This window comes from Babylonia areolata, chromosome 22 (assembly GCF_041734735.1).
Source record: "Babylonia areolata isolate BAREFJ2019XMU chromosome 22, ASM4173473v1, whole genome shotgun sequence".
NCBI classification, from domain to species: Eukaryota; Metazoa; Mollusca; class Gastropoda; order Neogastropoda; family Buccinidae; genus Babylonia; species Babylonia areolata.
The window spans coordinates 42,120,132-42,135,131 of record NC_134897.1 but is presented as its reverse complement, the minus strand read 5'-3'; the positions used below and the strand labels follow the sequence as shown (position 1 = coordinate 42,135,131).

The following is a 15,000-nucleotide window of genomic DNA, read 5'->3' as shown; positions in this document are numbered from 1 at the left end:
CCCCCACCCCCTTACCCCTTCCCACCACCCTCACCACCCTCCTACACCCACCCACCTCCTTCACCACCCCTCCCACACCCCCCCCTTCACCACCTCCTCCTTCCACCCCCACCACCCCTCCTTCACCACCCCTCTCCCACACCCACCCCCCTCCTTCACCACCCCTCTCCCACACCCACCCACCCACCTCCTTCACCACCCCTCTCCCACCCCCCCCCCACTTCCTTCACCACCCCTCTCCCACACCCACCCCCCTCCTTCACCACCCCTCTCCCACACCACCCACCTCCTTCACCACCCCTCTCCCACACCCACCCACCTCCTTCACCACCCCTCTCCCACACCCACCCACCTCCTTCACCACCCCTCTCCCACACCCACTCACCCCCTTCACCACCCCTCTCCCACACCCACCCACCCACCCCTTCACCACCCCTCTCCCCACCACCCACCCCCTTCACCACCCCTCTCCCACCCCCACCTCCTTCACCACCCCTCTCCCACCCCCACCACCCCTCTCCCACCCCCACCTCCTTCACCACCCCTCTCCCACACCCACCCCCTTCACCACCCCTCTCCCACACCCACCCACCTCCTTCACCACCCCTCTCCCACCCACCACCACCTCCTTCACCACCCCTCTCCCACCCACCCACACCCTTCACCACTCCTCTCCCACCCACCCCCCACCTCCTTCACCACCCCTCTCCACACCCACCACCCACCTCCTTCACCACCCTCTCCACACCCACCCACCACCTCCTTCACCACCCCTCTCCCACACCCACCCCCACCTCCTTCACCACCACCTCTCCCACCACCCACCACCTCCTTCACCACCCCTCTCCCACACCACCCACCTCCTTCACCACCCTCTCCCACACCACACCCACCCACCCTTCCACACCCACACCTCCTTCACCACCCTCCACACCCACCCACCATCCTTCACCACCCTCTCCCACACCCACCCACCCACCCTTCACCACGATGTCCCACCCACCAGTTGACACCAAGAAACATCATACCCACCACGTCAGAACACGCCCTCTCCCATCCCACCTCACCTCCGCGTCAGCCACCCTCTACACAACACAACACACCCACACACTCACACACACACACCCACACACCACACACACACCCCACACAGACTCTTCTCATCACCGACGCACTCATTGAAAACACCAATGCTTCCACACACATATCCACTCGTTTTCAGCAACACCTCCATTCATGCCCATTCCTCTGCACCATCCCCGACTCACCGCCACTCGTCCTTACAACCACAACATCAACCACCCCAAACTACCATTCACAAGAACCAAATACTACCAAAACACCACCACAACCACAACACGGGAGCTCCTGTGCCGAACATGCCCCCTGACTCACCAGCCAGGCCCTGATCACACCCGCTCTACCATTATCCCAACAACGACTTTAGCACACCGAACTCAAAAGACCATCCTTCACCAGCCGGTCACCCACACGACTCCACCCACCAGCCCACTGACCACCGGCTCCCACACCACCCACCTATACAGCACGACTCCGCCCAGCCCACACACCAAGTCACCCCTACCCTCTCATCCACACCACCCACCATCCTTCACCACCCCCGCTCCCACAACCCACCCCTTCACCACCCCTCCCACACCCACCCACCCTTCACCACCCCCTCCCCACCCCCCCCCCCTCCTCACTCCCCTCTCCAACCACCCCCCCTCCTTCACCACCTCTCCCCACCCACCACCCTCCTTCACCACCCCTTCCCACCACCCCCCCACCCCCCACCCCTTCCCAACACCCCTCCCCACCCCTCCTTTCCCCCCCCTCCCCCCCCCCACTCTCACCACCCGTCTCCCCACCCCCCCCGCCTTCTCCACCCTCTCCACCCCACCCACCACCGCCTTTACCCCCCCCTCCCCACACCCACCCCCTTCACACCCTCCCCACACCCCCACCCACCTCCTAACACCCCCCCCCAAACCCCCCACTTCTTCACACCCTTAACACGCCTCCTTACACCCCTCTCCAACCACCACCTCTCACCACCCCTCCCCCACACCACCCACTCCTTCCATTCCCCCACCCACCCCCACCCCTCCTCCACTCTCCCACACTCACCTCCACCTCTCACACCCTCTCCCACACCCACCCACCCACCTCCTTCACCACCCCTCTCCCACACCCACCCACCTCCCTTCACCACCCCTCTCCCACACCACCCCACCTCTTCACCACCCCTCTCCCACACCCACCTCCTTCACCACCCCTCTCCCACACCCACCTCCTTCACCACCACACGGATGTTGCGTCCCCCCAGCCCGAAGAGGGGGTTGGGAAAGATGACGTCACGGGTGAGGGGGGCGGGGAGGGGAGGGAAGACGAGAGACCCCACCACGGAGAACACGCCCTCCTCCCCCTCCCGCCTCAACGTCCACAGCGTCAGGGCGCAGCTCTGGAGAGAAACACACACACACACACACACACACACACACACACACAACAACAACAACAACATTTATTGGTGATGACGACGACGACTACACTGAAGAAAAAGAAAATAACAATGATAATAATGATAAAACGATAATAATATTTGTACAGTTATATAGCAAGTACACTCACATTCATGCACCAATTATACCTTGGGCATACCTCCGACGTAGACTCGCCACTCCGTCATACAACAACTAAAAACAAACAACCCCCAAACAAACAACAACAAAGAAAAAAACCTCCCAGAAACCAAACAACAACAACAACAACAACAACAACAGGGAGTAATCTTGTGGCCGATAGTATTGCCCCCAAAATGACTCCCCGAAGCCAGGCCAGAATATACTCTACTCGTGTTCTCGTGGCGTAAATCAGTTTGGTATTGCTCCGGAAAAAGATTTAAAAAAAGAAAAAACGAAACTGGTTGGAGTTGAAAATGTACCAGTCAACAGTGACATAGGAGTACACCAGTTGGATTCTAAAAGATAGCAGCCCACACTGACTCACTGACTCAACAAGATACCACCAGCCCACACTGACTCAACAAGACGGCAGCCCACACTGACTCAGCCTGATACAAGCGCACACTGACTCAACAAGACAGCAGCCCACACTGACTCAGCAAGATAGCAGCCCACACTGACACACTGACTCAACAAGACAGCAGCCCACACTGACTCAAGACAGCAGCCCACACTGACTCAGCGAGATAGCAGCCCACACTGACTCAGCAAGATAGCAGCCCACACTGACACACTGACTCAGCAAGATAGCAGCCCACACTGACTCAGCGAGATAGCAGCCCACACTGACTCAGCGAGATAGCAGCCCACACTGACACACTGACTCAGCAAGATAGCAGCCCACACTGACTCAGCAAGATAGCAGCCCACACTGACACACTGACTCAACAAGACAGCAGCCCACACTGACACACTGACTCAGCAAGATAGCAGCCCACACTGACTCAGCGAGATAGCAGCCCACACTGACACACTGACTCAGCGAGATAGCAGCCCACACTGACTCGACAAGACAGCAGCCCACACTGACACAGCGAGATAGCAGCCCACACTGACTCAGCGAAATAGCAGCCCACACTGACACACTGACTCAGCGAGATAGCAGCCCACACTGACTCGACAGGGGAGTAAACCAGTCGGAGCGTCACACAAGCCAGTGTTATTCACGGTGCTTTGTCCTTTCCGAACAGTTTGTTTTGTGGCCCTGGTAAATATATACATCCCTTTGTCGTCATTTGTGTCTGTTATCTTGTCTTTCTGTCTTTTTGTTTTTCTATCTTTAAAAAAACAACAAACTTTCTTTCCTTCTTTATTTGTGTTGTTGTTGTAAATTTAAAGCCATTCATTTGCCATCGTTTCTTTCTTTTATTGTTTCTATTTTGTCTTTCCTTGACTTTCAATTTTCTTTTTTTTTTGTTTGTTTTTTTTTGTTTTATTTTGTTCAGCCTTAGATTTAATTTATCCTCCTTTATCTCTTCTTTTTTGTGTGTGCCTCCATCTGTGTCGGTCTGTCTGTCTGTTTACACACACACACATACACGCACACACACGCTCTCTTGCTCTCTATCTCTACCACTACCTCCGGCTATCTCCCTAAGTGAAAATAACTGATCGGCTTGTGCGCGTGCACATGCATGTGGGCAACTGAAATTACCTTTGATAAGGACAAGGGTTATAGCTGACCCTGACAAAAACAACAACAACAAAGAAGAAAGAATCAATAATGTGGCAACCTGTGTGTGTGCGTGCGAGTGTGTGTGTGTGTGTGTGTGTGTGTGTGTGTGTGTGTGTGTGCGTGCGTGCGAGTGTGTCTGCGTGTGTGTGTGTGTGTGTGTGTGTGTGTGTGCGTGCGTGCGAGTGTGTCTGCGTGTGTGTGTGTGTGTGTGTGCGTGCGTGCGTGCGCGCGCGCGAGTGCGTGTGCATGTGTGTGATTGAGAGAGAGTGTAGAGAGAGAGAGAGAGAGAGAGAGAGAGAGAGAGAGAGTGTGTGTGTATGAGTATGTGTGTGTGTGCGTGCATGCATACGTGCTTGTGTTTATCTTCGGAGGAAACTTTATTTCAACAAATGACGGGCATATGCAGTGCGTTGATATAGCAAGCTAAGTGCGTTCGTGCACGCGCATCCAGCGATGTCTGTCCCTCAGTATCACAGATTTCGAACTTCCCACCTCTTATTTTGACATAAGCACAAAATCACACACACACACACACACACACACACACACACACACACACACACCCCTCCCCTCGTAGGGATGGCGGTGCAACCGCCTCAAACTACCCCACCCCCTCCCCTCACACTGACACCCCGGCTAGATTTTACTCCCGCGTCATTCTTTGCTTGTTTCGAATGACGTCGGGGGCCGTTTGGAGCTGGTTTTGACCGAGCCCCTAGAAGTTCCAGTTAGGTCAGGTCATTAGATCTGCTACTGGTAACCTGAAATCCAGTACAACCTGTTCAGGGTCGGATTGCCGGCGACTAAACCGGCACTCCCACCGCTCCCTTCCGGGACTGGTGAGGCGGGTGGCTAGACACCTTTGTGGTAGCCCTTGATCTACGAGTTTGATCAAGCCGTTGAAAAGGGAAGAGGGGTTGTTCTGGGCCAGCCTTTAGTGACCCCCCACTCCCACCCCTCCTGTACATCCCAGCGGAACGGACACAAGGTGGTACGGGTGGTGGTGGGAGGATGTACTTTAATAGCCTAGCCTGTATCGATTCTAACTGGGTTGAATTTGCTTCCGGGGGGCGAGGGGGGATGGTTCTCTTCGAGCGAGTATGGAATGACCCCCCACATCCATTCCGGTTTTTTTTTTGTAAGAGGCGAGGTGGCAGGGAGAGGGGCTGGGGGGGGGGGGGGGGGTGTTGGTGTTGGGGGGGGGGGGGGGGGCATGCATAGATGTAGGCGCGCGCGCGCCCATACACACACACACACACACACACACACTCACGCACGCGCAAGCTCACACACACACACAGAAAAGAACTACATCCAAAGAAACAAACAAACAAAACTAACAACAACAGAAATAGATAACGCAACTCACACAGCTACAACTTGAAAGCAGCTAGTACCTTATCCAAGACCCCAGCCCCTCCTAGATACACAACAACAACAACAACACACACACCACAAAGCGACGAAGAAGAGAAGAAAGAGAGAAGCAGCCTCTTGATTCATTTCTCAAACAGCACGCACAGCAACGGAGCATGTAGACGAACCGGTATACACCAATTTAGTGAAGGGCGAACCGGGATACACCAATTTAGTGAAGGGCGAACCGGGATACACCAATTTAGTGAAGGGCGAATCGGGATACACCAATTTAGTGATGGGCGAACAGGGATACTCAATTTAGTGATGGGCGAACCGGGATCATCAATTTAGTGATGGGCGAACCGGGATACACCAATTTAGTGATGGGCGAACCGGGATACACCAATTTAGTGATGGGCGAACCGGGATACACCAATTTAGTGAAAGGCGAACAGGAATAAGCCATTTTCGTGATGGGCGAACAGGGATACTCAATTTAGTGATGGTCGAACCGGGATAATCAATTTAGTGATGGGCGAACCGGGATCACCAATTTAGTGATGGGCGAACCGGGATACTCAATTTAGTGATGGGTGAACCGGGATCACCAATTTAGTGATGGGCGAACCGGGATCACCAATTTAGTGATGGGCGAACCGGGATCACCAATTTAGTGATGGGCGAACCTGGATACGCCAATTTAGTGATAGGCGAACCGGGATACGCCAATTTAGTGATACGCCAATTTATTGATAGGCGAACCGGGATACGCCAATTCAGTGATGGGCGGATTGGGATTACCGATTTAGTGATATGGGCGAATTAGGATCACCAATTTAGTGATAGGCGAATCAGAAATAGGCGAATCGGTATGACCACCGTCAGTGGCTTTGCTGTCTGGACGCTCAGTGTGCTTCATGATGTTCTCCCGCTTTGTCCTGTCCATTCAGGTCGTCGTCGTCGTCGTCGTCCTCCTCCTTCCTCTTCCTTCTTCATTCCTCTTCCTCCTCTTCTTCTCCTCCTCCTCCTTCCTCTTCCACTTCCTGTTCCATTTCATCTTCCTTCTTCTTTCCTCCTCCTCCTCCTCTTCCTCCTCCTGCTCCTTCTTCTTCGTGGCCTGGGCAGATGTATTCAGCCCCTTGCTTGCTTGCCTTCTATTTCCTCTTTCATTCTGTATTTTTTCATTTCCTTTCTTGAAACGAAGGAGAGAAAGAATGGAACTCTAGTCCAAGCGACATTTCTGAACTGGCCGAAGTGGTCAAAAGTCAAACGACCACGGGGGAATAACAGCAGCAGCGGCAAACTGGAGGGAAGGGGGTGGAGGATTAGGGAGGAGAAGGGTGGAGAAGGGTGGTACTGGAGGGAAGGGGGTGGAGGAGTAGGGTGGAGAAGGGTGGTGCTGGAGGGAAGGGGGTGGAGGAGTAGGGTGGAGAAGGGTGGTGCTGGAGGGAAGGGGGTGGAGGAGTAGGGTGGAGAAGGGTGGTGCTGGAGGGAAGGGGGTGGAGGAGTAGGGTGGAGAAGGGTGGTGCTGGAGGGAAGGGGGTGGAGGAGTAGGGTGGAGAAGGGTGGTGCTGGAGGGAAGGGGGTGGAGGAGTAGGGTGGAGAAGGGTGGTGCTGGAGGGAAGGGGGTGGAGGAGTAGGGTGGAGAAGGGTGGTGCTGGAGGGAAGGGGGTGGAGGAGTAGGGTGGAGAAGGGTGGTGCTGGAGGGAAGGGGGTGGAGGAGTAGGGTGGAGAAGGGTGGTGCTGGAGGGAAGGATGTGGAGGAGTAGGGTGGAGAAGGGTGGTGCTGGAGGGAAGGATGTGGAGGAGTAGGGTGGAGAAGGGTGGTGCTGGAGGGAAGGATGTGGAGGAGTAGGGTGGAGAAGGGTGGTGCTGGAGGGAAGGATGTGGAGGAGTAGGGTGGAGAAGGGTGGTGCTGGAGGGAAGGATGTGGAGGAGTAGGGTGGAGAAGGGTGGTGCTGGAGGGAAGGATGTGGAGGAGTAGGGTGGAGAAGGGTGGTGCTGGAGGGAAGGATGTGGAGGAGTAGGGTGGAGAAGGGTGGTGCTGGAGGGAAGGATGTGGAGGAGTAGGGTGGAGAAGGGTGGTGCTGGAGGGAAGGGGGTGGAGGAGTAGGGTGGAGAAGGGTGGTGCTGGAGGGAAGGGGGTGGAGGAGTAGGGTGGAGAAGGGTGGTGCTGGAGGGAAGGATGTGGAGGAGTAGGGTGGAGAAGGGTGGTGCTGGAGGGAAGGATGTGGAGGAGTAGGGTGGAGAAGGGTGGTGCTGGAGGGAAGGATGTGGAGGAGTAGGGTGGAGAAGGGTGGTGCTGGAGGGAAGGATGTGGAGGAGTAGGGTGGAGAAGGGTGGTGCTGGAGGGAAGGATGTGGAGGAGAAGGGTGGAGAAGGGTGGTACTGGAGGGAAGGGGGTGGAGGAGAAGGGTGGAGAAGGGTGGTACTGGAGGGAAGGGGGTGGAGGAGTAGGGTGGAGAAGGGTGGAGAAGGGTGGTACTGGAGGGAAGGGGGTGGAGGAGAAGGGTGGAGAAGGGTGGAGAAGGGTGGTACTGGAGGGAAGGATGTGGAGGATTAGGGAGGAGTAGGGTGGAGAAGGGTGGTACTGGAGGGAAGGATGTGGAGGATTAGGGTGGAGAAGGGTGGAGAAGGGTGGTACTGGAGGGAAGGATGTGGAGGATTAGGGAGGAGTAGGGTGGAGAAGGGTGGTACTGGAGGGAAGGATGTGGAGGAGTAGGGTGGAGAAGGGTGGAGAAGGGTGGTACTGGAGGGAAGGGGGTGGAGGATTAGGGTGGAGAAGGGTGGAGAAGGGTGGTACTGGAGGGAAGGGGGTGGAGGATTAGGGTGGAGAAGGGTGGAGAAGGGTGGTACTGGAGGGAAGGATGTGGAGGATTAGGGTGGAGAAGGGTGGAGAAGGGTGGTACTGGAGGGAAGGATGTGGAGGATTAGGGAGGAGTAGGGTGGAGAAGGGTGGTACTGGAGGGAAGGATGTGGAGGAGTAGGGAGGAGTAGGGTGGAGAAGGGTGGTACTGGAGGGAAGGATGTGGAGGATTAGGGAGGAGTAGGGTGGAGAAGGGTGGTACTGGAGGGAAGGATGTGGAGGAGTAGGGTGGAGAAGGGTGGAGAAGGGTGGTACTGGAGGGAAGGATGTGGAGGAGTAGGGTGGAGAAGGGTGGAGAAGGGTGGTACTGGAGGGAAGGATGTGGAGGAGTAGGGTGGAGAAGGGTGGAGAAGGGTGGTACTGGAGGGAAGGATGTGGAGGAGTAGGGTGGAGAAGGGTGGAGAAGGGTGGTACTGGAGGGAAGGATGTGGAGGAGTAGGGTGGAGAAGGGTGGAGAAGGGTGGTACTGGAGGGAAGGATGTGGAGGAGTAGGGTGGAGAAGGGTGGAGAAGGGTGGTACTGGAGGGAAGGATGTGGAGGAGTAGGGTGGAGAAGGGTGGAGAAGGGTGGTACTGGAGGGAAGGATGTGGAGGAGTAGGGTGGAGTAGGGTGGAGAAGGGTGGTACTGGAGGGAAGGATGTGGAGGAGTAGGGTGGAGAAGGGTGGAGAAGGGTGGTACTGGAGGGAAGGATGTGGAGGAGTAGGGTGGAGAAGGGTGGAGAAGGGTGGTACTGGAGGGAAGGATGTGGAGGAGTAGGGTGGAGAAGGGTGGAGAAGGGTGGTACTGGAGGGAAGGATGTGGAGGAGTAGGGTGGAGAAGGGTGGTACTGGAGGGAAGGATGTGGAGGAGTAGGGTGGAGAAGGGTGGAGAAGGGTGGTACTGGAGGGAAGGATGTGGAGGAGTAGGGTGGAGAAGGGTGGGGAAGGGTGGTACTGGAGGGAAGGATGTGGAGGAGTAGGGAGGAGAAGGGTGGAGAAGGGTGGTACTGGAGGGAAGGATGTGGAGGAGTAGGGTGGAGAAGGGTGGAGAAGGGTGGTACTGGAGGGAAGGATGTGGAGGAGTAGGGAGGAGAAGGGTGGAGAAGGGTGGTACTGGAGGGAAGGATGTGGAGGAGTAGGGTGGAGAAGGGTGGAGAAGGGTGGTACTGGAGGGAAGGATGTGGAGGAGTAGGGTGGAGAAGGGTGGAGAAGGGTGGTACTGGAGGGAAGGATGTGGAGGAGTAGGGTGGATAAGGGTGGAGAAGGGTGGTACTGGAGGGAAGGATGTGGAGGATTAGGGAGGAGTAGGGTGGAGAAGGGTGGTACTGGAGGGAAGGATGTGGAGGATTAGGGAGGAGTAGGGTGGAGAAGGGTGGTACTGGAGGGAAGGGGGTGGAGGAGTAGGGTGGAGAAGGGTGGAGAAGGGTGGTACTGGAGGGAAGGGGGTGGAGGAGAAGGGAGGAGAAGGGTGGTACTGGAGGGAAGGGGGTGGAGGAGAAGGGTGGAGAAGGGAGGTACTGGAGGGAAGGAGGTGGAGGAGAAGGGTGGAGAAGGGAGGTACTGGAGGGAAGGGGGTGGAGGAGGGTGGAGAAGGGAGGTAGAAGGGGAGAGGACATGAAAACAAAACGAAACCAAAAAACTCGAGAGAGTGGGGAAGGAAAGTAGGGAGTAGAAGTAATAAGATCTTGTAGTGTCCATGGAAAAAAAAAAGAGAGTAGGAAAACAAATTAGAAAGATGAAGGACCCATTAAAACAACAACAACAAAGCCAACAACAACAACAACAAAACCCAGCAAAAACAAAACAACAAACAAACAAACAAATAAACAAACGAAAACAAAAGCAACATCCCCAACAACAAAAAACAAACAAAAAACAAACATTTCCAAACCAGGCAATGGGAGCTCTTCAAACACACACACACACACACACACACACACACACACACACACACACACAAACACACACATTCACACACTGTACATAAACACATACACTCCGCTGTATGTACGCGCGTGTAATGACTAGTGACGTCCTTCAGTTTCAGAACGTGTTTGCCCTTCTTTTGCCTTCTACTTTATCATGTTCTAATGTAATGTATTTGTTTATCATTTCGTTGTTATCATTAACAACCATCTACCTGAAGATCTAGTCATCAGCCCCATCCACATGTAATATGCAGCTTCTGTTCAAACGTGTGTGTGTGTGTGTGTGTGTGTGTGTGTGTGTGTGTGTGTGTGTGTGTGTGTGTGTGTGTGTGTGTGTGTGTGTGTGTGTGATTAGGCACAAGTTTTTATATTGATGTGCACTTGTATGTGTCCTAATTTCTACTGTATCCGTGTTTGTGTATGATTTTCGATTTATGTTCGTATCTTGTTATGTACTACCCCCCCCCCCCTACCCCCCCTCACCAATATTCCTTGTGATCCCGGTACACTTGCTAATAAAGACATATTCTATTCTATTCTTGAATTTCTTTTTATGTCAATGTTTCACACAAACATAGGACAGACTCTCAAAGACAGACCGGCGCTTTGGGTTTTTACATCAACCTGAAGGCATTTGCCCCTCTTTTCTTCTTCATCTTTACAGCAGATGTGTAGCGCATATGGATCAGTCCGCACACTTCGGCACTTCAATGAAACCCACACTTATTTGTTAAAACAGCTGCTTTGATGTTTCTGGGAATAAACGTTGTTCAACACAAACTGAGGATGCGTTTGTACCGGCGGTCTTGAACGTGTTCGTAATGCCGCTGAATTGAAGAACGACAGCTACCTACACAAACGCGCACACGGCGAGTGCGCTCGTGCGGATACGCTCACAGACACACGGCACCACCTCTATAACACACACACATACACCACACACACACACACACACACACACAGAGATGTGCGTGATCGCCCACGCATGCACAGATATAGGCGCGTGAGCACACACACACACACACACACACACACACACACACACACAGAGATGTGCGTGATCGCCCACGCATGTACAGATATAGGCGCGTGAGCACACACACACACACACAATGTGCGTGATCACCCATGCATGCATACATACAGGAGCGCGCGCGCGCGCGCGCGCACACACACACACACACACACACAGAAATCCTTCTCATCTCTAAATATCTGTTAAAATACAAAACTGCCACACACGCGGGCATATCCTCTCCCGCTAACCCCCTTCACACCCTTTCCCCCCATAACTCCCTCCCCCCTTCCATTCCCCCCTCCCCCTACACACACACCCCCGACCCCTACCTTTTGTCCTCGTCACTCTCTCAAGTGCACGAGATTTTTTTTTCTTCTTCTTCTTGTTTCTTTTTCATGTGGTGATGGACTTTGGTGTAATCATGCATAGCATTTAGGAACCCCTTTTCTTGTGGTTTGACGACATTTCTCTAAAATGTGTTTGCAGCGAAATTACTTCAGCCCATCACAAACCAATGTCCAATTTGAAGAGAATTGAAAGGGAAAAAAAGAGAGAAAAAAGAAAGAAAAAAAAAGACGTATTGATTTACCTGGCATTTTCTACACAAAACCAGACTATTGATAATAAAACCATGTCTTAATTGCCTTCTCCATGGGAACGCGGGAAACTAAAAAAAAAAAAAAACATTTCATTTTTTTTTAACGCAGTAGCGAAGGTAGGAAAGATCGAAGCGGCTGTAATAAATTGTGAACAACATTTTTTTTTTCTCTTCTTTATATGTATATTTTTTTTTACGCTGAATTTGAGTTCTTTTATTTGACTATAAACATGATTATTTTACTGTGGTAACTGATGTCGCTTTACCTTCGTTTCTGTTTTACAGCTTCGAAATTGTTTTACATTGCCCTCACCAACATGTTTGTTTAACAATCACGTCCTGCAAGTGTACATGCAAATAGGTGTGCCTGGATACGTATATATGTGCGTGAGTGTCTGTGTTTGTGTGTGTGTGCGCGCGCGCGCGTGCGTTCGTGCGTGCGTGCGTGCGTGTGTGTGTGTGTGTGTGTGTGTGTGTGTGTGTGTGTGAACGCACACTATGGACCGACAATAATATATGCCAGGCCATATACCCGGCGACAATATAAGCCTCATCACCACAATATAATGACAATATATGCCAGGCCATATACCGGAGACAATATAAGCCTCATCCCCACTATATACTGACAATATATGCATCATCCCCACTATATACTGACAATATATGCATCACCCCCACTATATACTGACAATATATACATCACCCCCACTATATACTGACAATATATGCCAGGCCATAATACCTGGCGCCAATATATACCTCACCCCCCATACCCCCTCGTAGCCCCACCCCCACCCCCCAGCTACCTGTGAGGGCACGAACACCGCCAGGTTCTCGAAGTGCTGCACGAGGGACTGCAGAGGCTGCAGCCAGGGTCCGGGGACCGCCGTCAGCCACTGGGTGAGGTACAGGAAGGGGGAGGTCTGGTTGGGCTGGGCCACCTGGGCCATCTGGTGGACACACGGCACCACGAGGCACACCACTGACATTCGACACTGTCGCTACAGGTTTGACATTGTTGCTTGTAGTCCCAGCAGACTGATGTTTGACATTGTTGCTAAAAGTTTGACATTGTTGCTTGTAGTCCCAGCAGACTGATGTTTGACATTGTTGCTAAAAGTTTGACATTGTTGCTTGTAGTCCCAGCAGACTGATGTTTGACATTGTTGCTAAAGGTTTGACATTGTTGCTTGTAGTCCCAGCAGACTGATGTTTGACATTGTTGCTTATAGTCCCAACAGACTGATGTTTGACATTGTTGCTTATAGTCCCAACAGACTGATGTTTGATATTCTTGCTAAAAGGTTGACATTGTTGCTTGTAGTCCCAGCAGACTGACGTTTGACATTGTTGCTAAAAGGTTGACATTGTTGCTTGTAGTCCCAGCAGACTGACGTTTGACATTGTCGCTAAAGGTTTGACATTGTTGCTTGTAGTCCCAGCAGACTGACTTTCGACATTGTCGCTAAAGGTTTGACATTGTTGCTTGTAGTCCCAGCAGACTGATGTTTGACATTGTCGCTAAAGGTTTGACATTGTTGCTTGTAGTCCCAGCAGACTGATGTTTGACATTGTCGCTAAAGGTTTGACATTGTTGCTTGTAGTCCCAGCAGACTGATGTTTGACATTGTCGCTAAAGGTTTGACATTGTTGCTTGTAGTCCCAGCAGACTGATGTTTGACATTGTTGCTTATAGTCCCAGCAGACTGATGTTTGACATTGTTGCTAAAAGTTTGACATTGTCGCTAAAGGTTTGACATTGTTGCTTGTAGTCCCAGCAGACTGATGTTTGACATTGTTGCTAAAAGTTTGACATTGTTGCTAAAAGTTTGACATTGTTGCTTATAGTCCCAGCAGACTGATGTTTGACATTGTTGCTAAAAGTTTGACATTGTTGCTTGTAGTCCCAGCAGACTGATGTTTGACATTGTTGCTAAAAGTTTGACATTGTCGCTAAAGGTTTGACATTGTTGCTTGTAGTCCCAGCAGACTGATGTTTGACATTGTTGCTAAAAGTTTGACATTGTTGCTTGTAGTCCCAGCAGACTGATGTTTGACATTGTTGCTTATAGTCCCAACAGACTGATGTTTGACATTGTTGCTAAAAGTTTGACATTGTTGCTTGTAGTCCCAGCAGACTGAATTTCGACATTGTTGCTAAAAGTTTGACATTGTTGCTTATAGTCCCAGCAGACTGATGTTTGACATTGTTGCTAAAAGTTTGACATTGTTGCTTGTAGTCCCAGCAGACTGATGTTTGACATTGTTGCTAAAAGTTTGACATTGTTGCTTGTAGTCCCAGCAGACTGACGTTTGACATTGTTGCTAAAAGTTTGACATTGTTGCTTAAAGTCCCAGCAGACTGATGTTTGACTTTGTTGCTGAAAGTTTGACATTGTTGCTGAAAGTTTGACATTGTTGCTTATAGTCCCAGCAGACTGACGTTTGACATTGTTGCTAAAGGTTTGACATTGTTGCTTAAAGTCCCAGCAGACTGATGTTTGACATTGTTGCTTATAGTCACAGAGGACGTGATTTTTGCACATTGTTGCCTTTTGTCCAAGCAGACCTCACAGGGCCACGTTTATCAGGACTGCCTAACAAAACGCAACGTAACCGCTTTAACCAAAAACGTTTGTTACATCTGATAAAAATAACCAACCAACCAACCAACACACACACACACGCACACGCACACACACACACACACACACACAAACACACACTCGCACACACGCCGCACTCACGCAGACACAGACACGCAAGAATACAATACAATATAAAACTGTCATGACAAAAAAGCAACACAACAAAATTCTTTTATGAAAAAACTTAACCACCCAACCCATCCTAACCAAGCCGACCCTACCCAACCCACTACCTCCGAAACCAAGCCAAGCCAACATCTCCCAACCGAGCCAACCTATCCCCAACCCAACCCACTACCACTCAACCCAAACCAAACCAACCCAATGTCAACCCACCCCACCCCAATGCTAACCCAACGCAACCCACTACCTCCCAAGCAAATCCAAACCAACCCAAA

General features: G+C 51.9%; 1 protein-coding gene across 1 annotated transcript in view; it reads right to left on the bottom strand.

The window, feature by feature from the left end:
- LOC143297128 (glutamate receptor ionotropic, delta-1-like) overlaps positions 1–15,000 on the bottom strand; it is a 54,421-nt gene that overhangs the window by 16,871 nt on the left and 22,550 nt on the right. Inside the window, exons 4-5 of the mRNA XM_076609302.1 lie at positions 12,761–12,904; positions 2,294–2,464 (exon numbers count right to left, since the gene is read on the bottom strand). Coding sequence (XP_076465417.1) covers positions 2,294–2,464; positions 12,761–12,904 — 315 coding nt within the window. The remainder of the gene's footprint in view (positions 1–2,293; positions 2,465–12,760; positions 12,905–15,000) is intronic.